General features: G+C 39.3%; 2 protein-coding genes across 5 annotated transcripts; one reads left to right on the forward strand and one right to left on the reverse strand.

Moving 5' to 3' along the window:
- The first annotated feature begins 806 nt into the window (after positions 1 to 806).
- LOC119491657 (multidrug and toxin extrusion protein 1-like) lies at positions 807 to 12980 on the forward strand. Of its 4 annotated transcripts, none has more exons than XM_037775816.1 (18): positions 807 to 1081; positions 4127 to 4416; positions 4764 to 4865; positions 5105 to 5173; positions 5271 to 5419; positions 6867 to 6909; positions 7016 to 7060; positions 7188 to 7285; positions 7371 to 7468; positions 7550 to 7663; positions 7754 to 7821; positions 7943 to 8051; positions 8143 to 8218; positions 9740 to 9809; positions 9977 to 10109; positions 10211 to 10305; positions 10423 to 10530; positions 11744 to 12980. In XM_037775816.1, the coding sequence occupies exons 2-18, from the start codon at positions 4309 to 4311 to the stop codon at positions 12047 to 12049; spliced, it is 1791 nt and encodes a 596-aa protein (XP_037631744.1). In that variant the 5' UTR covers positions 807 to 1081; positions 4127 to 4308; the 3' UTR covers positions 12050 to 12980. The 4 variants fall into 4 exon arrangements, with proteins under 4 accessions (XP_037631744.1, XP_037631742.1, XP_037631745.1 ...); XM_037775814.1 differs by having other exon boundaries at positions 4157 to 4416; XM_037775817.1 differs by having other exon boundaries at positions 4178 to 4416.
- Positions 12059 to 21543, reverse strand: slc47a3 (solute carrier family 47 member 3). The gene is made up of 17 exons (XM_037775819.1): positions 21218 to 21543; positions 20886 to 20987; positions 20722 to 20790; positions 19840 to 19988; positions 19707 to 19749; positions 19506 to 19550; positions 19099 to 19196; positions 18915 to 19012; positions 18302 to 18415; positions 17324 to 17391; positions 17101 to 17209; positions 15960 to 16035; positions 15098 to 15167; positions 14854 to 14986; positions 14603 to 14697; positions 14469 to 14514; positions 12059 to 12629 (listed from the first exon to the last, which is right to left on the reverse strand). Exons 1-17 carry the CDS (start codon positions 21362 to 21364, stop codon positions 12409 to 12411), a joined length of 1683 nt encoding a protein of 560 aa, XP_037631747.1. The 5' UTR covers positions 21365 to 21543; the 3' UTR covers positions 12059 to 12408.
- Positions 21544 to 25177: the final 3634 nt, after the last annotated feature.

Genomic DNA, 25177 nt, shown 5'->3' on the forward strand with positions numbered 1-25177 from the left:
TCTGATTACAACACAGGTGTAGAACACTTTTAAGTTAGAATTTAGCAGAGCTCTGGGTGAAAAGTGGAAGAAAAATAGGCCTCACACACTACAAAGAGCATTCACTTTACTACATTAATACTCATTAATACTATTAATACTAATATAGATTATTAGTCATCAACATTCTTTTTCAAACTTTTTGCCATTGAATGGAGTATAAACTGTCACGTCCTTCCTCTCTGTCCCTATCCTCAGCCACATTAACATTTCTTCAAACTCATTCATTGTCATTCTCTTCCTGTCCACCAGATGCATTCTGACTTCTTCTCCCATCCCAGTCACCTCACTCCCACTCCTGTCCTGCAATAACCCCTTTCCTTTCAAGGCTATTGAATGGAGGCTGGGACACAATCTTGAGCTACGGGGTATGACACATGTGCAGTGTAACTGGAGAAGCGCCAGCTAGTGAGCCTTTTATGCAAGTGCAGACCAGATTTTACTGTGCTCGTGTTGTACTCAGTGGCGTAAATATGGAGGGTGCAACCGGTGCAGCGTACTGGGGCCCAGAAGGTGTCAGGGGCCCAAAAATCACCTTCCTACACCGTGTCCACACTGAAGCCGTTATATGCACTTCTGTTACATCATGTAATCAAACCATGTAGGCTACCTATCAGCTGTGAGCTCGAGATCAGACTGGAGACGTAACCACTTATCTTCCTTTGTTTGTTCTTTTTAAACAGAAAACACGTTTAATATTGTGATATTTACTGGAAATGAAATACAATATAGCCAACGGCAGTAGGAAACTTTCAGCTCTCTGGTGATCTCCGTCCAGCCAGCTGCCTTTTTGTAGTGAAATTGAGAAGTATCGTATGGATAACTTCACCAATCAGCCGCTCCTGGTCCATTTAGGGAATTTCAAGGCGAGCAACAGGAATAAATAGAAACAGCAAAGCGTCTGACAAAAGTTCAGCTCAAAACGGCGTGCCACGTCACGCTGCGTTGCTCACAGCCAGGACATTCCAATAAAAAAGGACATGGTTCTTAAGCAGTGTTGTTAATGACTTTGTGGAGCACAAGACCTGTAAACTCCTAATGGGTGAGTACTGGTTTCTTTTTGTTATTATGGAGTGGGATCAGGGATTTAAATCTATAGCACTGTAATTGTTACGTCCTATGATGTCTGAAATCTTTGTCTGTGATAACTTTTGGCTGCTGAGTCCAGGGCAGGCTGTTAAGTTGGCGTTGATAAATTTGGCGCTACGGCTGCTGTCCGTGATGCTGATCTAAGGCTGGTTTGCAGTGTGGGAGTTGCTGTTTGGTGAGCCTCTCCATAGTGGCATAGCAATTGTCTGCTTTGCAATTGTCTGGAGTGGTTGTGTGTATGTGCGTTTGGGGCCAGGGCCCAAGGAAAAAGTTTGCACCGGGGCCAATCGCAATTATGTTACGCTGCTGGTAGTACCCCAATTATATGACGCAATATGGCACCGTGACATCTCCTCTTTTAACACTCTTGTTTCCCTCCACTCTTAGTCACCTGTCCCTTCCCTCATCAATAGACAAATAAATAAACAATCAGCCCTTTTCCACTCACTTCTGTTTGACACTGCCAATTTGCCAAAGTTGCAATATTGCTTTGTTGCTTCTTGCCATTTGCTTTTGAGCCTCTGACCGCTGTAATCCTGCTACCTGGAACTACCTGCATTGGTACCTGTCTGTTGGACTGCCTTCTTGGTTTTGACCCTTGCCCGCCTTGTTACGCCGCAAGTTTATATATCTTCTGCATTTAATCATTGAACTAATCCTTTCCGTGTGCATTGACAATAAATAATTGAACTCTACCACTCCAAGGGTCCAAGGTCCCATGTCACCATGATCAATACACAAGTTCATAAGGTTAGCATATTAAGGGTTGCTTTCCCAATTCTCGACCTACATGTTAATCACTAACTGAAAAGTCCCGCCATTGTCACACTTTGTAGTTGCTCAGTAGAAAAGTAAAATAATGTAAAAGGAAAGGAAAGATTTGAATTAAAGGGTGGAGTGTTAAATTAACTTACAGCTCATTATTGTCCCCAAATATAATTCAAAAGAGAGCATTGGAGTCAGTGTCTCCATAAATGTATTTTACAATGGCCATCCACTGCTCTACTTTTGTCTCTTTCCTTGAGCATTAAGTTTGATCGCTACATTAAATATATTGTACTGACACTATCATCAATCTCTAAACCCAGACTTTATTTCTGTTGCTATTTCTAGCCATTAATTTGAATATTAGACGACTCCATAATTTGTATGATATTGTAACCTTAGTTCTATAAGCACAGACGGAGCCCTCTACTGGACTCTCTGGGTAATACTCTCCTCCAATCACACCTTCACACTGAGTGGGAGAGGTTTGTGCTTGTGGGGTAGAGGGAATTCACTTTTGCTGTGAGCTAATTGCTGTGATTCAGGAGCTGATTGGAGGTAGGTGTGCCTGAGTGTGCCTCCACTCTGTAGTCTCTCTCTAGTCTTGGTTTTCCTTGAGGCTGAAGTGCGTTGCCAGCCTCGTCCATGATGGCTCAGAAGACTGCCATCAAGTGATGTTTGAAAGGGAATGGACTGAGGAAGCAACCAACCTGCGGCGCAGCTGACCCTTGGCCTTGGACTGTTTTTCCTCTCTCCTCTATAGTCCTTTAACCCCCAGAGACCCGACTCCTCCAGACTGACTTGACTGTCTTTCAGAGGCTGTAGTAGGTTCAGTTTTAGAGCTTGTGTGAAGATACTAGGAAGGAAGGTCTAAAGTTGGGCTAAATTTTAACAAGGAAAAACTGGCAAGGCCATTTCCAAAGGGGTCCCTTGACCTCTGACCTCAAGATATGTGAATGAAAGTGGGTTCTGTGGGTACCCACGAGTCTCCCCTTTACAGATGTGCCCACTTTATGATAATCACATGCAGTTTTGGGCAGAAACATGCAGTTTTTTGAATGCAGTATAAATGTGTTATGTCTGCCTATTCTAAAATGGTGTTTGAATATTTCTGCATACTTGGGTCTCTAAACAGTCTTGAATTACATAAATTGGGTATCACTGTAAAGCTGAGACTTGTGGATCTGATGATGTTAGTCCCCATAGTAGCCATTTCATATAGTGAGACCATTGTTTTAAACTTGACCTGACTGTATAAAATGACCTGTGGTGACCTCTAGGATAATCACAGCCTCATGAAACTCTACAACCAACTACAGACCTAGGGCATTCAGAGGATGGATTTTCCTCGGAAGATTGACAATAAGAGGGATTCTGATCAGTTTCCAGAACAGAAGTGCTTGCCATCCAATAGCCGAAAAATGCAATTCTTTTTGGGTTTCGGATTATTGATTATTTTTGATCAATTCTTGAGTGGTAAAAAATATTTAAATTCAGCACCAAATCTGTGTAACAAATGGTATCATCCCAAAAATTGCTGCAACAACTTATGAGACATAAGTGAGCATGGGAATGGCCATCATATACTTCCATCATAATGTTATAAATCCTTGTACACTTTTACAATTTATTTTAATTAACATTAAAAAATTAATGTTTATTTCTGATTTATGACTAGAACAACTCGACACACAGTGCTGAGCTGCATCTCAAATTAATCTTCATGTTCCCAGCTTTCACATGATGTACACCACTTTTATATGACTTATGACCCCCTGTACGCCCTAAAAAAGACAAAAACTGATCTATTGTGGGTCTCAGAGGGTTAATAATCGAGGATAATTGGTATTGCCACGAGTCAAGTGAATTCCCCTTGATTTTAGTGTTTTTTAGAGTTCATAAGAGATAATAAAATAAGCTTTTAAACTTTATCTGTGTTGTTCTCTTTTGCCCTTTGTTGAGACTTTTTTGCCAAATCTAGAATCTGCAGGTCCGCTGCAAAGTATTGCAGTGGGCTTTCTATAAGGGATGAATTATCATGTGTCCATCAATGCCCGTAGTCTGGTCTGGCATTTTGTAAATGTTTTATCTTTGGAGTGAAGGAGACACCTGACCACTGAATATTCAACCAGAGTTATAGGTAACAGATTGTGCTTTACATGTTTACCCGCTCAAGATTTTTTTTTTTTTGCTTTTAATAAATCATCCATTTTAGTCTCTGTTGGGATTGCAGGCTTTTTTTTCACAATCTGCGTTGTTTCAGCTGGACTTGGCTACATTCCAGGGCAGCTGTGACCGCAGTAAAGATTTCTATCTTTACCAACATTCCGGAGAGCAAGTAAGACAAGACAAGACAGACTGAAAAGACAGACACCCCAGCAGAAGGACACTGCATTAGTACCTGGTCCTGCAGACATGGAGGGGGCCAGTGATAAGCTTTTCTGCTGCAGGTGGATGCGCCACAGGGTTCCCCTGGCCCACAGAGAGGAACTGTACCACATCCTGAGGATGACAGGACCTCTGGTAAGGATTGGCACTGTCTACATACCTTTCTCTGTCTCTGAGGGATTTGAGGCTGCTAAAAACCTGATTTATACAACAGAAGATTGATGACAGTTTTTCTTTGCCAAAGAAAGGTTAGGATGTCAGGTAAACAGACTCTGAGACTTAGAAGCAGAAATCAATAGACCTAAGGCAGCGTTTGGCAGGTTTTAAACAGTGACTGCAACCTGACAAAGTGATGACAGTGGCATAGTTCATTTGCCAAGACCGTCTGACAGTCATGATAATAAATTGCCACTTGTGTTTCCTGTAATTTACAATGTATGATCTGTGAGCTGGTATCAACGTCGATGTTTGTCTTTCCATAGCTGCTCTCTCGAATCCTCAATTACCTGCTTCCATTCGTGATCACAATGTTCTGTGGGCGTCTGGGAAATGAAGTGATGGCTGGCTACGGATTAGCTTCTGCTGTAAGTGGTCATCTGTATGCTCCACGGACTCGTGGAGGCGAAATGACAGGTGGAAATGTAATTTCAAGGGAGAAAATGAAATATTTGAATTATAAACTCACCTTCTCCAGAGCTAATTGTCTCACAAGCCTGATGATTTAATCAATATGTAGTACATTTACTCCATAAGAAATAATGGTTTCATCAGAGTTCACAAGTGTATGTCAGACTCATTCAGGTATGTTTCATATTCATTCCAGACTATTAACGTTACCACTGTAGCAACGGGATGTGGTCTGGCACTGGCATGCAATACTTTTATGTCTCAGGTTTGGAAAGCTCTTTTGATATGATGATATAATACATTTAATGTCCCCTCCTGTTTATTACTACGAGCTTTTCTAAAATGTGCATTATGTTGTGCAGACATTTGGTGGTAAGAACCTGCTGAGGGTGGGATTGATCCTCCAGCGGAGCATCATCATCCTGCTGCTGTTCTGTCTGCCCTGCTGGGGTCTGCTCATTAACGCTGAGGCCATCCTGTTATGCATGGGCCAGGACCCCGAGGTGACCAGGTGACTAACAGCACCAAACATGTAGTGATACTATTGCTACCAATGCAAGTGATGTGGGCAAGTTTGAACTTGAGGATTTGAGACCTCATCCTCTCTTCTTTAACACCATCTCTGCATTCAACTCAAATCTGGTCCCCACAGATTCACGTTATTGCACTAATTCTGCTCTTCTATCTCTTTCATGCATGAATTATGACAACCTCAGTCAGTTTCCTAAGTGTTTTTAATTCCTCTTTAGGCATGAAAAAATACTTTTATTCAGATGGAGATCATACGTTTGAGTTTTCAACTGAAGAAATATTTGTTTAACAAACCACATAATGCTGTTAAACTAGTGTGCATATACTAATGCAATGCAAAAAAGTTGAACCTCCCTCTTCTCTCTTTCTACTCCCCTCCCTCCCTCATTCAGCTCCTCGCTCTTGACTCTTGACTCAGCCCCTCCTTACGTCCCCCTGTTGAACTGTATATTTTGTCAATGAACATTTTCTACAAAAACAACAGACAAATATAGTCCATGGCTCTCCACTGACTTGTACATCAGTTCACCAAGTCTATCTTCTAAAGTCACAGTAATAGCGTAAATTGTGGTTGAAATATAACCAGCGGTGCATGCTCACACACTTTAATAGGCTACTCTATCAAAAAGTAAGCACAACTACAAGCCAAGTGTACCTTTCTGCCTATAAGGCAAGAATACTTAATTATACTTTTCTTAAGTATATCTCGATCAAAATATTACGTACAAGTATGCCTATAAGCCAAGTATACTTAGACCTTTCTGTATACTCATTTCCAGTAAATATCACAATATTAAACGTGTTTTCTGTTTAAAAAGAACAAATTAAAGAAGTTAAGTGGTCGCGTCTCCAGTCTGATCTGGAACGCACAACTGATAGGTAGCCTACATGGTTTGTTTACATGACGTAACAGAAGTGCATATAACAGATTCAGTGTGGACACGGTGTAGGAAGGTGATTTTTGGGCCCCTGTGTGCCGCACCGGTTGCACCATCAATATTTACGCCACTGTTTCAGCAGCTACTCGCTAACTTTGTTTGCCGGTTCTGCCGGTTGGTTCTAGGCGAATAGAGAACAATGGGTTTAACAGAGCAGATGTGAACACAGCTGGCTGCTGCTGCTACTGCTCCTGCAGGGTACATGGTTGACAAGAGCAGTAAGACTGTGCAGTAAATGTGAGGGCGTAAAACCAGAACAAAGCCCACGGTAAAAAGCTCTGTAGAGCTGCAGAGTTGGGTGACAATTCTCTGCAGGTATTCTCGTTTGGTTCTTTTGATTTAAAAATATTGATGAATGCAGCTTTAACTTGATAGTTTCTTATTAATTAGGTAATCTTCCACATGTCCCTGATTATGTGGCAGTGAATATTGAATGACGTTGAGCATTGTATACTATCTTAAACTGAAGGTTATTTGTCTTGATTTCAGAATAGCCCAGCTGTATATTACAGGCTTCCTTCCTGCAGTACCAGTGAGTCGTACCTTTTCTCTCACCTTCATGAGCAAATTCAACTTATTTTCAGTGATGTATAAAGCACTATCGCTCAAATCTTTTTTAATCTATTTTTGTCTTTTAGGCAATATTTGTACATCAGCTACTGGTGTCTTATCTGCAGAACCAGGTGCACTAATGTCCTGTAACACTTTTATTTCAGAGAATCAAAACATGTTGTCTTAATTAATGTAATTACAGAGGGGAAAGGTATAAGTGGTACTTATCATCGCATCATCTGCTGTTTGTGTACTCAGGGTATAATACTGCCACAAATGTACACTGCTGCCATGGCAAACATAGCAAATGTGGTGACAAACTACGTCTTTCTTTACTGGCTGGATCTGGGTGTCTGGTAGGTGGACTCACATGTCAGTGTATAATTTTAAATCTGAATAGAAGTATCACACACACTGATATCACCGTGTCATGTCTTACAGGGGATCTGCAGCAGCCAACACTCTGTCTCAGATTTACATCTGCACATTTCTGTTTGCTTACATTCGGTGGAAGAAGCTCCATGTAAAAACATGGGGAGGTGAGGGACAGTTATATTTAGTAGATGTTTGTGGTGACCTTGTGATCTCATGGATGACTTTGAAGATTTCTCCCCCTGCAGGCTGGTCTGTAGAATCGCTGCAGGAGTGGGGCTCCTACATGAAACTGGCCATTCCCAGCACATTTATGAAGTGCTTTGAGTGGTGGATTTATGAGTTTGGGGGATTCTTTGCAGGTAATCCAAGTATATTGGTAAGACATTTGATCTGAAAAAAACAGATACAAACTCTGAGTCACGACTTTCTTCTTTGTCTCTGATGATCAGGGATGCTGAGTGAAGACGAGCTGGCAGCCCAACATGCTGTGTCATTAATGACTTTAATAACCTACACGGTACTAGTCGGAGCGTTATATTCTCATTTTAAACCATTCTCTAAACAACTCAACAAACTCAAGGTTTGTTCACCATGAGTCACTTTATCATACTTTTTCTAAAAAAATTATGAATCCATAGTTCCCTCTTGGTGTTCAAGCTGCAACATGTGCCCGTGTGGGTAATGCTCTCGGTGCAGGAGACACGGCCGGGGCGATCCTCACCTGCAAGATTGCATTAGCTCTTGCAGGTCAGTTATATATATGTTCTGTTATTGTAGCTTGTATTAATAAATCAGCACTTGATGTTTGTTCAACATTTTCACAGCCCCTCTCTTGCAGGTAGCATTGCAGTAGCTGAGGGTCTTGTGCTGGGCGCTACTAAAACAGTGATTGGTTTCATCTTCACCTCTGATGAGTGAGTCTCTGCAGCTGCACTCACATTTCAATAACTGTAATACTCTATGATTGTTAAAGCTACGGTTGGTAATCTTCAAAAACATTATACAGGGGAAACTGCTTATAGTGATCACGTCTGTCCGGGTCAAATTGATCACTATAAGCGGATGATTATTATAACCGAACTTTTGTTGTTGTTTCTTTATTTGTCATGCAGATTACCATCTAATTGACATTTGTATATTTATTACAGTACATGAATACAGAACAATGAAACGGGCTGTTTTGCTATTTACTAGCTTCCTGCCAAATCTTCTGCCTTTTCCCCTCACCAAGAGTGAGGTATGGCCTTTGGTTGAGTTTCACCCTGGGCGCATTAAGCGACCAGCATTTCAATCCTCATGCCAAGGGCGGTTTCAACCACAGGTGCTTCCCCTGTGGACATTTGTTTTTCCTGAGAGAAAATAACTTTCTTTTTCCTGTCATGATTTCAATATGCACATAGCACTAGCCTCAGGTAGCCAGCTGGAACGCAGATGGTCCATGAGGCAAAGTATCCTCGAGTAAAATAAAAAACAAAACGAAAGAAATGTAATTAACATTAGTCTAACATAGTTGTAAAATGTTTTTCCATATGTTGTCATGTATGAAAACACCCAAAAAGAACACTTTAAACGGACTACTGATTACTATAAGTTACAAATTATTTAAGGTACAGTGTGTAAGATCTGGCGACATCTAGTGGTGAGGGTGTAGATCGCAAAATCTCCCGTGAGCCAAGCGTGCAGAACAACTATGGTGGCTGACGTGAAAACGCAAATGGCCATTTCTAGAGCCAGAAAATAGCAGAGCATGTGCGTCTATAGTGTCTATATGTGGGAAGTGAGTGGTGATGCAAGAGAGAGAGAGCGGTGGCAAATGTGTGCAGTGGAGCAGAAGACAGTTAGTTTAGCTTTGAGAATATCAAGTGAATGTACAGTGGAAGTTGCAGTTTGTGCAGAAATAAATGCTGCAACTCCTCAAGACCAACAGAGGTTTCTTGTGTCTTGTTTCCGGGCGGCTGAGTGAAGTGACGGGGGGAAACTCCAAAGCGAGTTACGTTATCAACTCTGGCCCAAGCCCAGTATTATATCCTGACAACAATTAATAATCAAATACTCTGACTTAAAAGAGAAAAAAATCCGGTATCTGTCGCTGGACTGTAATAAGCCAGTCCAATAATTTCATTCAGCCTAAATGGCATGATTGGATGGGCCACCTGCCTTTCTACTTATCTTACCTTTCTACCTGTGGGCACTCTGCCTGTATACTCATTGCACATCACCAGAATCTTCCGCAAACTGCAGCTTGACAGCTGTGAGCTACTTTCATTGGAAGAGATTTGGCAACACTGGGCTGGGTTTTTCGGTTGGATAATTTAAAAAATTTAGCGTGCTCTTGCTAGTTTTTCGACATTACCAACCCTCGCTTTAAAATGCTATTGCTACATACAGATATTTGCCTAAAAAAAATAGATGTTAATAATAAAACCTTATTCCAGGAAAATCATAGGTCTGGTCTCACACTTGATGACTGCTTACTGTTTCATTCAGTTCACTGATGCTATTTCTGTGAGTAACGTTTTTTCTTGTTTGGACAGTAAATATATTTGCATTATGCTGCCAAAATCATGTTGAATAAATTAAATATAATACGTTAAACTATCCATAAGTTAGCACATGGCAGCCAATGGAGTGAAACTGCATAATAATTAGAAATTTGTCTCCTTACATTCTAGGGTGTATGCACTGGCATCTTCTTGGGTACGGGCAGACAGAGGATACCAGCCGTGGCCAATTTAATTGGATACTACGGCATAGGACTTTCACTGAGTGTTACTTTAACCTTTGTTGCAAAACTGAGAATTTTAGGTAATCACATGATTTTATCACGTCATTTCCAAAAAGGAAGGGTTTTCTTCACGTGAAGCCTTCTGTGCACCAAAATGACTAATTTGTCTATTTATCTGCAGGTTTTTGGCTGGGACTGCTCGTTTGTGGCATTTTCCTATCCATCTTCTACGTCATTGTCATCTCTAAGCTGAACTGGGAGAGAATGACAGAGGAGGTACGCTCAGCAGGGCCTCAGAATCTGGACTAATTGTGCTTTCGAAAAGCTATTTGTTGCATGTAAGAACATGAGAAACTGGACGTTGGTTTAGTTTTTGTTTGTATTTGTTTGCAGGCTGTAAACCGAGCACAGAGAAAAACTCCCATGACATTTATAAGCACAGCTGCACCGTTAGACGCTGCGGGTGACAACACTGTTGACCAGAGAGCGAGTAATGGGAACGTAAGTGGCCGGCTAAACTTAACATTAGCAACAATTCCTCTAAATTTCTTTTCATAGCTTGTTTTCCTCTTTTTAGCAATTGACATTTATATTTTTCTATTAAGTTGTTGCTATTTTTTGACTGACTTTGACACTGTGGTAACACTTCACAATAAGGTACACAACATTTGAATTAGTTGCCAGGGAACAAATGAGGAACAACTGAGGAACTAAGTGCTAGTGAACCAATAAATGAGTAACTCCTAATCAAATTTGATAGAGTAGCTAATGATTAGTTAATGATTAGGTAATTAAGAAACAAGTGAGGAACAAATCAGGAAGGACTTGATAATTGACGAATCATTAATAAGTACCTCCCTCAGAATTCCTAATTGAGGACTATAAAGTAGATAGGGATGAGTTTCAAGAGAACAGACTGGGAGACCCTACATTAATGAATCATTAGGTAACGATTAGTTCATTATTATTATTTATTATATCTATGAATCGATCGTACTGCCCACTTTCTTCAAGAGTCGTTCCTGATTAACGAACACGCCCCGAGATAACTTCCAGGATTCACATACTTTAAACCAAACCATGATGTTTTCCTAAACCTAATCAGAAAGTCTCTGTGCCTAACCATAGCAAAGTATTTTTGCCGCCTAAAAGTTTTGGCGCATAAACCTAACCAAACTGCGACCGTTTCCACAGACGTGTCTGCTAAATTCAAGGCTAACCAACGAGGGTACAGTCATCATGAGATAATGATGAAGTAATCAGGGACTACTTAGTAACTATTCCTCCTTTTTTGTTTGTTTTCCTATGAATGTCCAGCAAAACTGTATATTTGTAATAATATATCTGTAATATTTTTGGACTATCTTAGACCATAGGATGTATGCATTTTGAAAATGGGCATAGTTCCCCTTTAGTATAGGATCTCCCACTCTTCTCACTCATTATTATCCATTTTGCAATAGGAATGAGGGAAGTACTTATTAATGATTCATCATTTCATTCCTGATTCGTTCCTGACTCGTTTCTCAATTAACAAATCATTACTCTATAAAATTTGATTAGGAGTTTCTCATTAACTGGTTCACTAGCAGTTAGTTCCTTATTCGTTCCTCATTTGTTCCCCAGTAACTACTCAGAATGTTGTGTTACCGACACTGCTCGCTTTCATTACATCTCAACAAAATGAAGTAATGGGCAATGTCTCTCTCTGAAGTCAGCAGATGGCTACATGTCTGTGAGCACCGAGTGCCGTGACGGGAACACGGAGACACAGGGTGGACATGTGGTCCAGCAGCTGATGGGTGGCCATCTCTCCACTACCCAGCTGATCCTCAGGCGAGGCTTCATTGCGTTTGCAGCAGTTGCACTTCTGGCTGTGGGAGCAAGTGTGCACTTCCTTGTGCCCTTGCCAGAGACCCGGCCTTCAGAGGCTAACTTTACTTTGGACTGGATCAATACGACATATACTCCTGATCAAATATTCTCTACCGCACTGGTCCCAAATGAAGAGTCAGATTGACCTTAAGAATCCAGGATAACCACAATGCTTCTGTTTAATGCATTAAATACAAAGGTTGTCAAACTGTCTTTAGTTTGACTCTTTCTCTTTGACAGAATGTGGTTGTGAGCCAATCACTGGCAGATTCACTAGAAAATCGTGTGAATCAAAGGTCTGAAAGCAATATTGTGCTTTCGTAGATTAATTCATTGATCATACAACATGTCACCCCATATGCTCTGTCTGCTTCCTGCACATCTGGATGGGTGCCTTTCTTCTGCATGTCCTGCTTTGACACGCTGCAATGCAAACATGTGCATCATATTGTGCACTGGTGCCTAAGGAGATACTTCATTGAATCCAATAAACTTTGGTCATGTTCATGTAACCAAGTTAGTGATCACCACGTTCATAATGATTCCAGCCGCCAGGATGGATAGCATGGCAGCCAGAGCCAGGCCCCGACGCACAACCAGAGTCCTGTGAGAGAGCTCCGCCTCCACTGTTTTTACTGCTGGTTCCTCCTCAGTGTCAATCAGGTCCATGGTGTCAATGGTGTCCGTTTGGTCCTGTGAGTATTCGGGGTCATCTGATTGGGGACCTGGACATACAAATATGACTGTAATGTTTTCACTGAAAAATATTAAATTTCTACCTTAGAATTACAAGATTCTACCTGACATTTTTTTTCAAAAGTGAGTTATTTACATCAAACTGTTCTTATTATAAGTTAATAACATTTAAAGTTGGTCTATTTTTAGTTTTATGCCTAGCCTGCATATAAAGATGTACGACATCACAGCTCTCCAAAAGTGAAGCCAAAACACGTTGATCGCCCCCTGGTGGCTGGCTGCAGTATAGGTCATAAGTCCACCTCCTCCTTGTTAGAGGATGGGACATGGACCAAACTAAAAAATCAAAGTACGCGTCAAATAAATTCTTTCCAAAGATGGTTTCTGTCATTTTGGGTAGTTCTTATCACGCTAATGTATATTCAAATGTTCATTTGTCTCATAAGTATGGTTTTAATTAGTGATTTGATGCTATAAAAAGGGGGTGAGACGTCATGATTGGCAGCTGTGATACTCTCTTGCTGACAAGCTGCAGCTGTGCTCGGCTTGCGATTGGCTCGGGAAGGTGTGTTGGCGGGACCTCGATACCGTGGCAACAGCCCCTCAATCACTACTGCGCAGACTCTAGCTCCAAATGACATCAAAATCTCAAGATGGCAGCACCCCTATATCTGGGATATTTTGGCTTCACTTTTGTACAGTGGGAGGAATTGGGGACACGCCGTCCATATATACAGTCTATGGTTTTATGCATTAATAGAAAGCCAAAATGAAACCTTAACTTAGCTTGCTAATGTCAGTTACACAGCTTATGCTAATGTTTGTCAGCAAGAATGAATGTTATTATTAGTAACTCAAACTTTAGAGATGACAGCAGTTATGGCCAGAGCTAATGTAATATATTTAAAATGTAGGAATCTGAGTTAAATTCCAATTAGAGCCAGCTCGTTGCTGAGCATCAGAGATCTAATTAAGGCTGAAACGATTAGGCCTAGTTGATAATTGCTAAGTCGATCGACAGAAAATGAATTGCCAACCATTTTGACAATCGATTAGCTTAAGCCATTTGTTAAGCACAAATGCCAAAAATCTGCCCACTGCAGCAAAGGAACAGTGTGTAGCATTGAGGGGGATCTATTGGCAGAAATAGAATATGATATTAATAAGTATGTTTTCTTTAGCGTATAATAACCTGAAAATATGAATCATTGTGTTTTTACAGAGCGGGTCCTCTCCACGGAATTGGCTGCCATGTTTCTACAGTAGCCCAGAACAGACAAACCAAACACTGGCTCTAAAGAGGGCCATTCACGTGTTTGCGTCGGCCACTATAGCTCTCCTACACGCTTGGCAGATGGAAGCAGTTTCAGTTGGTTGCAATCTGCAACGTCACCGCTAGATGTCGCCAGATCATACACACTGCACCTTCAAATGTGACCATTTACTGCTTTCTCTTTTTTATATCATTGTAAACTAAAAGCTTTAGTGTTTTGGACTGTTACTCGGATTAGCATTTGGCAATTTGTAGATGCTACTTTGAACTTTCAGCTTTTTTCACTATTTTTGAATTCATTTCTAGTTTAAACAATCAATGAATCAAAAATAAAGAAAACAAAAACAGTAGCCAGAGGGACAGTAGCATATAGTATATATTCTGTGTAGCTATAGCTTTAAAATAATACTGAGCTTTTGAATGGACTTAAGGTGCTACACTACATGTATGATTTTTAGCTATATACCACCATTAAACTATATCTCTTATAGTCTGAACTGGCTCCTGAGGAAGAATTTATAATTTCCCTGCTGAGCAGGATAAATGTTTTTTTTCTCTAGCTGTTTAAATTGCTTTAGTTGCTGCACAATCTTACTTGTGTCTGTGGAGCTGCTCCCACACACTCCCGCTCGGATTTGAGCCTGGAAGAAAAACAATGTGTGAACGTTTATTTATAAAGAAGCAGCCTCAGGCCATTTAGAATGGGAAGATTTACCTCTGAATACTAACCTCCACTGTTGCTTTCTTCCAGTTCATTCTCACCAGGTATATAATCAGGAATGAGCATTGCAGAAACACAGAGGTAAACAAACCTATCCACAGACCTGCATGGGGAAATAAAGAGTTTGACATCTTAAGCTTTAAGACTAGGTGGATCTATGACTAAAAATAGACACTGGGGACAAAACTTAAAAATTACCGGTTTGACAAAAATGTGGCAAAAAACAGCCGAAGGCTAAAAAACAAGCTGTAAATCTTACCTTTGATTCCCAATTTGGCTGCAAACATCAGTGACACTCCAATGGGAAAACCGACACCATAATATCCCACAATGTTGGATATAGCCCCAATCTTCTGTTTACCTGCTCCTCTTATGACGCCTCCCACGGAAGCCTAGTCACGTAAACACAATAAAGAGGTGGTTAGACGTGACAAAATAAAGCACCTCGTATGTTTTGCAATTGCATCGGGTGTGTCATGAGATCCTGTTTGGGAGATACTTACTGATATTGCATCTAGGAGGACGAATGGAGCATATAGAGTTATAACATCAGCAACCCTTTCCCTGATTTGTCTGAAAGAAAAGAGACTCAGAATTTATAGTTTGACACTGTAATGGTAGATGTCCACAGGGGACGTTTTGTATCGCGAGGGACCGCCTCACTTCCCAGCATTGGACGCTTGATGGGCTGCAACAAGACACAAGGCATCTGATTGGATGAACGCGATTGGAACCAGCATAGCGGCTCATTTGGAAACTTTCTTCTATTATATCACGAAAATAATTCACCGAAACGCGGTTCTGAAAACATTTTATGTGAGAAATAAGCCTTGCAGTTGCTGAATCTGTCTTTATTTTGGATGGACAATGCTTAGTTTAAGTTTCTTGGGAGTTTCCAGAGGCGGCGAGTCGCGCCGCACGCCCCTGATTTGTATAAAGTAGCCTAGAACTCAACTTTATGCAAATGAAGAGCGACCAACGTGACACCCTGTCTCGTACAGGGTTATGCTTACATAGACAATGAATGGGAAGCGTGGAAAGGACGGAGCCTGTGGACATGTACCATAAGAAAGGTGAAAAATGACATCATAATGAGATTCATGTGTTATATCTGAGCACTGTGACACATCATATTATCCTAGTACGTATCATTGACCAAAGAGCAATCACTCCATTGCCACTGTTCACTGTTTTCTGTGAGTAATACTTTATGTAATGGTGAAAGGTCATTTACAGCAAGAGACCGGTCATCTCTCCCAGACTTGATACTGACTGTATGTGATAACACAACATACCCTGTGATTTTTTTAAACAAACATCATGAATACAGTCGTGATTACAAAAACACATGTTAAAGATACTCACTCGTCATATGTGAAGACATAAGAGATATGGTCCTTCAGGCTCCCAATGAGAATAGACAAGCATATAGAGACTGACCCTGCGGTAAAGAGTAACAGACTTAACTTTCCACCGGTTGCATCATTCAAAAGGTGCTGAATTAGTTTCTTTTCTGTAAACTGACTAATACACAAAACAATACACACAAAACACAGAAGATAACCACATAGTTGTACAATGAGTAGCTCTCCTGGAGCACAAGGCTTGTTATTTAAGCTTTAAACTACTCCTGCACTAATTCTTGAGTGAAATTATAATTATATAACCATCATTCTAGTGTTAACTATTTAATCGCAATTAATCGCATTATTGTCCATAATTAATTGCGATTAATTTGAAATTAATCACACATTTTTTATCTGTTCAAAATGTACCTTAAAGGGAGATTTGTCAACTATTCAATACTTTTATCAACATGGAAGAGGGCAAATATGCTGCTTTATGCAAATATATGTATATATTTATTAATGGAAATCAATTAACAACACAAAACAATGACAAATATTGTCCAGAAACCCTCACAGGTACTGCATTTAGCATAAAAAAATATGCTCAAATCATAACATGGCAAACTCAAGCCCAACAGGCAACAACAGCTGTCAGTGTGTCTGTGTGCTGACTTGACTATGACTTGACCCAAACTGCATGTGATTATCATAAAGTGGGCATGTCTGTAAAGGGGAGACTCGTGGGTACCCATAGAACCCATTTTCATTCACATATCTTGAGGTCAGAGGTCAAGGAACCCCTTTGAAAATGGCCATTCCAGTTTTTCCTTTGCCAAAATTTAGCGTATAAGTTTGCAGTGTTATTTAGCCTCCTTTGACACAATCTAGTATCACATGGTTGATACCAATGGATTCCTTAGGTTTTTCTAGTCTCATATGATGCCAGTATCTTCACTTTAGCTTTAAAGCTGAGTTCGCTACAGACTAAAACTCGCAAGTTGCGTTGATGCGTTAAAGAAATTAGTGGCTTTAAAGCAAATTGCGTTAACACGTTATTATCGTGTTCACTTTGACAGCCCTACTTCAAATACATGTAATTGAGATAAGATGTTAACACATAGCATAGAAATAGTGTGTTTAAGCAGCAGCATACTGACCTCCACAGAACATTGTCAGTTTAGTAGACAATATAGCCTGCTCTGTGTCTCCGGCTCCCAAGGCATTTCCAACTCTTACATTGCCAGCTATACCGAAACCCATAGGGAACTAATAACAAAAATACTATATTAACATGCTGTTCCACTGCATGTACAGATAGGGGATTCATTTCACACATTAACAATTTGATGCATATTCAGTATTTGGTAGAGGAAAGCTTACCATGAATGCAACATTTGCCAGTTCGTATACAACCGATTGAGCTCCAAGCTCCACCTCACTTATTAGACCTGTCGATGACAAACAGCAGTTAGATTTCAGACCATAAATGCTTTAAAGCTGCAGTCAGTCACTTTGAGCAAATATGATAAAAGGTTATTCTTATGAAGCGATCACTATAGCCTGATAGTAGTGCATGAGACAGATAATCTGTGTCCTCCTAGGGCTCCTACTGGCATTTGCAAGACTTCACCGCAGGAAAACAACCAATCAGAGCCGAGCAGCTGTCAATCACTGTTCGTGAAACTCACAAGCTCCAATCACACTGTCAAACTAGGCAGCGCTGATCAAAAATCAAGATTCTGTTACTGTAATGCCTATTTCTCTGCTCAAATGTTTTCAGAAACGTGTTTAGGTAAAGGAGATTTCCCTTCAACGATGGGATTCATGGTGGAGTGCTAGACCCAAAGTCCAATAAGCATAAAAATGTGATGAGGTAGCACACATTTCAAAATAAAGCAGGACAAAATACTAGCATTTTATATAGCACAAAGTCTTCTTCTGAGCACTAAGAAGAAGTCTCCGTGCCGAAACGCTTAAGCGTATGCCTATTGTGATGTGAGCGAATTAATAGTATTTTGTCATCCTTTATTTTGAAAGCTGGAATGCGCTACCCTATAATTTTTTTTTATGTTTTCAGAAACATCTTGTAGTGTACTTTTTAGCTGTAAAACGCGAAAGTTTGCTCTGCAGTGACTGAAAGCTGCTTTAAAGAATCCTGGGCTCTAATTGGTTGTTTTCATTTGGGCGCGGTGATATCTTGCAAATGCCGTTAGGAGGACACAGAAGAACATGATTTTTTTCACATATTATCTGTCTCATTGCACTACTGTCAGGATATAGTGACAATATTATAAAATCATATTCACTCAAAGTTACCGATTGCGGCTTTAAAATTACAACATGACCTTTGACATTTACCTGCCAGAAAGCTTCCAATCTCATACGTCCACCACTCAACACACATCATGATCATGCCGGGGATGGCCAAGTTGATGTACGAGCCCCAGTCCTGCAAGCACTCTTTAGACCAGCCTGTGTGATCAAATAATGAATCATTAAATCATTCTATTACCCACACCTATGAAATAAGGTCTCAACAATCAGATATGTACCGACTATGTACATGAGCTCTGCTGGGGACATAATCATAATCAGGTCTGATGGGTCTTCACTTTCTTCACTGTATTGTGATTGTTCTAGATATTACTGACAGATTTCTGATCAAAATAGTATTTTTCACATTAAACTAAGATGTTTCTGAGACAATATATTGCTCATACATTCTCTGAAGATGGGTTTTAAGATTTCTTGAAACACCTTAAACACAATTAACTAGGTGTTTGTTTTCCAACCAATCATAATATTAATACAACTCATAATAATTTATTACAAAACTGTGAGTTTCTCCTGAGCTACAGCTTTATTAAACCACAATCAATGCAATAACTCATTAACACCTGCTTGTGGGAAACAACTGGAGCCTCTGATTACATGCAGGCTAACTATCCTCCAATGCAAATGTGGTGCTCACCTCCCCAAGTGGCCTTGTGAAGACCTTTCCATATGATATAAGCATAGAGAATTACAGCCATGGAGAACTGGGAAATGGAGTTGGCGACGGCAGAACCTCTGTAAAGAGTATTTCATTGCATGATGTAGGTTATGGGACGCAATCAATAATTGTGGAACTGAAAGAGTCAATAGGCAATACTCACGCTACTCCCAGATTTAATGGGAAGAGGAAAATGTAGTTGATGAGAGCGTTGAGAACATTGACCGCGAAGCCTGTGATTACCTGCGGCCATATAATGCCCTAAAAGAGAAGAACCTCATGTTATTAAGTAAGTAGCCGTGTAATAAGCGGGATAATGTACAGCTAGTGGGTCATTGTTGTGAAATAAACCCCTTCAGGGCGATGAGAGACCTGCATCGCATGTTGGGTTTATTTCACAACAATGACCGGCTCGCTGTACATTATCCCTTACTTATCCTTTTGAGGATAAAAGGAAGCAAATCTCAGGCGTGTATTATATATGTATATGGCATCTCTTTCATATAATCATCCTTTCCTTATTTCAGTTCATCAGAGAGTTACTTATTTTTGAATAATAATGGACCTTACCTGGTTTTGCAGATATCTTGTTTCTAATGAATACATGAATGTAGCCTAAACAGAACAACAAAGAAAAAAATTCCTGAATTTCATATATTTGGACACAACAGACATCAAAATAGAATTTTTTTGAAGCATGCACTGGGCATAGCAAGCAAACGCTTGATTGAAGGAAGATGAGTTTCATACAGAGAGGTTTGAAATACTCACTGGAAGTGCTGGCATAAAGATATTCACGTACATCTGAGACAACCTGGAGAGAGGTTTTCCATCAGTATCAACAAGACATTTTAAACATTAAATAAATAAAGCAAAAAAACGAGTGAGTTTTCACACAGCTTACCTGGCCACCTCTGGCTCTTGTTTGACAGCCAACAGAATGAGCTCTGTGTTAACGAGGATCGCCCAACAGGGGAAACATGCCAGTAATAAAATGAGGATGGCCCGCTGCAGAATGACCCCAACTCTCATCAGGTTGCGGCCCCCGAAGGTCTGAAACCAGAGAGCATTTTCTTATTATGTCAATACTTCTCATACCTGATGAATATTTATTATAGTTAGGGTTGGATCAGGCTGCCTTGGATCAGCTGCTGCTATAGGCCTATAGATTGCCGGGGGAACTTCCTATGATACACTGAGCTCCTCTCTCCTCCTCTCCCTCAGTCTCTATCTGATCTGTATGCATTCATGTCCTATTCATGCATGTTACGAACTTGGTTTTTCTTCTATTATTATTATTATTATTATCACTCCCTTATTATCACTATTAAATCCAATGCTGTTATTATTATTAGTAGTGGTCATATTTATATTATTATTTCTGCTATTATTACTGCTATTACTATTATCATTCTATAATATCCACTGCTGCTATTAGTATTATTAGTAGTCATATTTATATTATTATTACAATTATCATTTTATTATATCCACTGCTGCTATTAGTATTATTATTATTAGTAGCCATATTTCTATTATTATTTCTGCTATTATAGCTGATATTATTATTATCATTCTATTATATCCACTGCTGCTATTAGTAGTAGTAGTCAGTAGTAATAGTCATGGGAGATTTTAACTTGGGTCTCTTTAAATTACAGAGTAGGTCTAGACCTGCTGTATATATGAAAAGCGCCACAAGATTCTGTTATGGTTTGACGCTGTACATAAAAATTATTTGACATTGAAAATTGAATGAAGAATAGTTACATAAGGCTCATCATACCTGAGAAATCAGAGTATCACACGCTGAAGCCAAACCAACTCCAATAGATATACCTGTAACATTAATAACCTGAGGGTAATAACAAACATTGGTGGATTATGTTCTGTTGCTTTATTGGTTTTTAACATTCACTGTATAAGAACATTATTATCCTGTATACTTACTGCTATGGCCAAAGACACACCGGCCAGCTCTGTCCTACCCAGGTGGCCACAGAAAATAGTGCTGACAAAACTCACTGCAAACATCATGAGCTGGGATATAATCTGATGAGAAAAATTAATGAAAAGTAGTTGAGATGACAAAACAAAATATTGATTACTTTATTATTAATTAGTGGTGTGGTCCTATTTGTTGTACTTCAACCTGGCCTGTACAATAAATGTCACAACCTTCATAATGATGAACTTAATTAACAGTCCAATTAAATGTTATTTTAATTTGCTTTATTTTGATCAGCAATGATTGGCAGCACATTTAAATACAGGTTACTCACCACTGGTCCTGCCAGTTTAGACAACTCTATTATTTCTGTCTTGAAACCAACAGGAGCCAACATGCGGATCCTCTTGATGACATCACATTCCCTCCATGTAGAGAGAGGTGAGCTCTGTGTGCTGCTGCTGCTGCTGCTGCTCTCCATGATTCACTATAGGTTCAGTTACTGCTGCTCTATTCACCGCTCTGTGTTGCTGCTCAGGCTAATGCAGTTCAGTCCAGGATCTCTGTCAGTGTGTCAGATGATGAAAGCTGTGGTAACCTCTCACCAGTTCCCTTTATACATCCATGCACGAGCCACGTGAAAGTCAGTGATTATGGTAGTCACTTCCTGTGAGTCAGCTGGGCTAGCAGTGGTGGTTCTAGGAGGGGGCCAGAGGGGGCCGGTGCCTCCATGATATTAAGCTTAGGGCCCCCCTAGGGCAGGGGTCAACAACCTTTACTATCAAAAGAGACATTTTAGGTTAAAAAAAAATTTAAAAAATGTGTCTGGAGCCGCAAAACATTTGAGTATTGTGATGAAGTAAACACAGTTTATAGTTTAAGTATATAGTATATAAGTCTAATGCAGTGAGGGCCAAAGAGCAAATGTACTACGTAGCATTAGGGTCACATTGAGGGGAAAAAAAATCGGAGGTTTCCAGAATAAAGTCATAATATTATGATACAAAAGTTGTAATATTATGAGGATAAAGTCATAACTTTACGAGAAAAAAAGTCGTAATATTATGAGAATAAAGTCATAACTTTACGAGAAAAAAAGTTGTAATTTTACAAGAATAAAGTCATAACTTTACGAGAAAAAAAGTCATAATATTATGAGAATAAAGTCATAACTTAACGAGAAAAAAAGTTGTAATTTTACAAGAATAAAGTCATAACGTTATGAGAAAAAAAAGTCTTAATATTATGAGAATAAAGTCATAACTTAACGAGGAAAAACTCAAAAGTTTACGAGAAAAAAAGTTGTAATATGAGAATAAAGTCAGAGGTTTAAGAGAATAAAGTCATAACCTCAATGTGGCCCTAATACTCTGTCGTACCGTCGTACCATAGACCTACAACAATGATAAATAAAAATGAAAATATAAACAAAAAAAACAGTTATTCATTTCCGTTTTTAAAAATCCACAGGGAGCCACTGGAGAGGGGCTAAAGAGCCGCATGTGGCTCCGAAGCCGCAGGTTGCTGACCCCTGCCCTAGGGTGACAAGATCCCAACCAACCAAATGTGGGACAAAGAGTATGTGGGACAATGTGGGACACGTTCCCAAGGTTGAGAGGTAGTCAACAATTTTGATATAATGTCTGTCTAATTTAAGCTCCAGCTCGGCTGTGATTGGCTGTTTTCCTCTGGTCTGTGAAATCCTGCAGATGCCATTAGCAGCACCAGAGGACACAGAGGCACGTCATTGTTTTTAGATTACCGGTCTCATGTACTATACTGTCAGGATATAGCAACCGTTTTATAAAAATAACTAGAACTGGCACTCGCAAACACAACACCGTGATGACAGCCTTCCCTGCTTTCTTCACAACCATTGGATGAAAGCCAGATTTAAAAAAAACGTCTGTCCTGGTTTGACTCTTGAAAACTAGAGCCAATGAAAATGTACATGGTGGACATATGGACATCGTCTCAATTATGTGGGATGTGGGAGAAGAGATAAAAACGCTGTGCAGTCCCTAGTAAAGTGGGACACCTGCTCACCCGCCCTAACTATGGCAAATATTTTCTTACATTTTTCACCCCACATTTATCCCAAGAGAGGGGATGTTGTGATTATTCATAGCAGTGATAAAATATACGTTAGCACTGAATGAGTATTATTGTGTTTATATTTATATGTGTATTGTTAGTCTTTTGGAGAACCAAACCTATGGGGCCGGAAAATGCATTTATATAGCGATGTTCTCGTCTTCGACCACTCAAAACACTTTACAACATCAGTCAGCATTCACCCATTCACACACACACATTCATACGCTGGTGGCAGAGGCTGCCATACAAGGTGCCACCTGTTCCTCGGGAGTGATAAACATTCATACACACACTTAGAGCAATTTGGGGTTCAGTATCTCGCCCAAGGACACTTCGACATGTAGACTGCAGGGGCCATGCAGGGATCGAACCACAACCTTCTGATTAGTGGACGGCCGTTCTACCTCAAGTTATGTAATAGTTGTGCTTAATATTTTTAGCACCCCCCATCTGAAATGCTCTAGAACCGCCACTGGTCAGCCAGCGGTAACAAGGCCACATTTTAGTGGGAATCGCAGCCTCGAACCTGATTTCTTGACCAAAGTCCAACTCAAATCAGGCAGCAAATCTATTACCTTTCAGTTTCATCACCTGTCTATAGATCAATAGGTGAGGAGACACCTGCTGAAAAAGCCAGATGATAGGAAAATTGAAATTCTGACAGAAAAAAGATCAACGCTCAAACTTTAAAAATGTTATTTATATATTTATTCATTTATTTATTTATTTATTTATTTTTGTAAAAACAGTAGCCTATGTGAAGACTGTATTCAATATTCAGAATTTGAAAATCAGTTGCAGTTATTTATTGTATATTTTGTAATAGGCCTACATTTAGCAGGTTGTACTATCTTGAAATTTCTCAACTATTCGTAGCATAATGACAAAGTTGAATTGCTTGTCCTTAAAATAAATTCAGAGCAATATCTTTTATTCTTACATAATTCTTAAAACACCATTAACAAGAGCAGAATCATATCATTATTTGTTTCTATTTCCATTTTAAATGTGTCCATAGAAATCTATGCAATTCATCCCACACAGAGCGATAAAAACTGGATTCTTCTGTCATTCAATAATCCCTCCACAGTTTACTGTAGTCCTGAGACATTGTTGTTAGTGCTGTATTGTACCAACAGATGGAGCCATTTCCCAACAACACATGCACACTGATCATACTGCAGGTCTTCACAGCAAACATGTAAAGAGTTACAGTGCATTTCAAGGTCTTTCTATTAACATATCACATCACAAATGAAATAACATGAATTATCAAGCACTAAACCTTTATAGTGAAAAGATAGGATGGTTTCCACTAAAACATTTTTTATTTTTTTTTAAATCTACAAATGTCCTTAATTTCTCTATTCAATTATCATCATTAAATTATGTAGTTAATCATTCATAAACAATGCCATAGCCTAAATAACTATTTTTAGTTTTAAAGTTTTAGGAAAATTTTATTTGATGGATTTCTAAGGCACAAGTTATTAATGATTTGTATTCCTTTTATTAATGATTTACAAGGTTAATAATGAGACACAAGCATTATTAGACCCAATAAGAACAAGGTCCATTTAATGACCTCTAAATAATTCCCTTAAAGTGTACATAAGTTGACAATTTAAATTACAAAATATTTTTGTAAAGTTATTTTCTTTAATTGTAGACATATTCAATTACTTTGCAAAGACCCTGATTATAATGTAGCCTACCCTTAAATTGAGAAATAAGGGCTATTGAGATTAAGGTCGTTTTAATTTCCTGCCTGCCTGAGTTGTTTAATTATATTAGTAGAAATTAAGGGGTTGTTTATTTGGTCTCGAAAAGTAGAATCCAATGAATATACTACATTATGCTATTTAAAAAAACATTATCTCAGGAGGGTTTGGAATTAGGCTAATTAATGGGAGATCAATGTCACTGTAGGATAAGCATCTGCCAAATAAATAAATGTAATTTTTGTTGTCCTTTCTGTGATGTTGCAAATGGAGCTGCTGTGATGCAAAACAAATTTCAGACCTGTCTGACAATAAAAGTATTATCGTATCGTATCGTCATTTAAACCGTTAAAATATTTTTTGTAAGTAATAATGTGTTTTTTTAGTATTCCCCTAAAAGGACAAGTTCAAGTCAGATTCTTTATCCACAAACTTATTGTGCAGGTAATGTACATTAAGGGAACCAAAGTATGTTG

The sequence above is a fragment of the Sebastes umbrosus genome, chromosome 7 (assembly GCF_015220745.1).
Source record: "Sebastes umbrosus isolate fSebUmb1 chromosome 7, fSebUmb1.pri, whole genome shotgun sequence".
NCBI classification, from domain to species: Eukaryota; Metazoa; Chordata; class Actinopteri; order Perciformes; family Sebastidae; genus Sebastes; species Sebastes umbrosus.

Bases quoted from the DNA above. Each gene is read 5' to 3' on its own strand.
- LOC119491657 (XM_037775816.1), top strand. From the start codon at position 4,309: ATGGAGGGGGCCAGTGATAAGCTTTTCTGCTGCAGGTGGATGCGCCAC. The intron at 4,866-5,104 runs GTAAGTGGTCAT...TATTCATTCCAG, and splicing joins GCTACGGATTAGCTTCTGCT to ACTATTAACGTTACCACTGT. The intron at 7,664-7,753 runs GTAATCCAAGTA...TCTGATGATCAG, and splicing joins GTTTGGGGGATTCTTTGCAG to GGATGCTGAGTGAAGACGAG.
- slc47a3 (XM_037775819.1), bottom strand. From the start codon at position 21,364: ATGGAGAGCAGCAGCAGCAGCAGCAGCACACAGAGCTCACCTCTCTCT. The intron at 19,013-19,098 runs GTGAGTATTGCC...TACTCTTTACAG, and splicing joins CCATTAAATCTGGGAGTAGC to AGGTTCTGCCGTCGCCAACT. The intron at 14,698-14,853 runs GTAAGATTTACA...TTCCCCATGCAG, and splicing joins AGCCAAATTGGGAATCAAAG to GTCTGTGGATAGGTTTGTTT.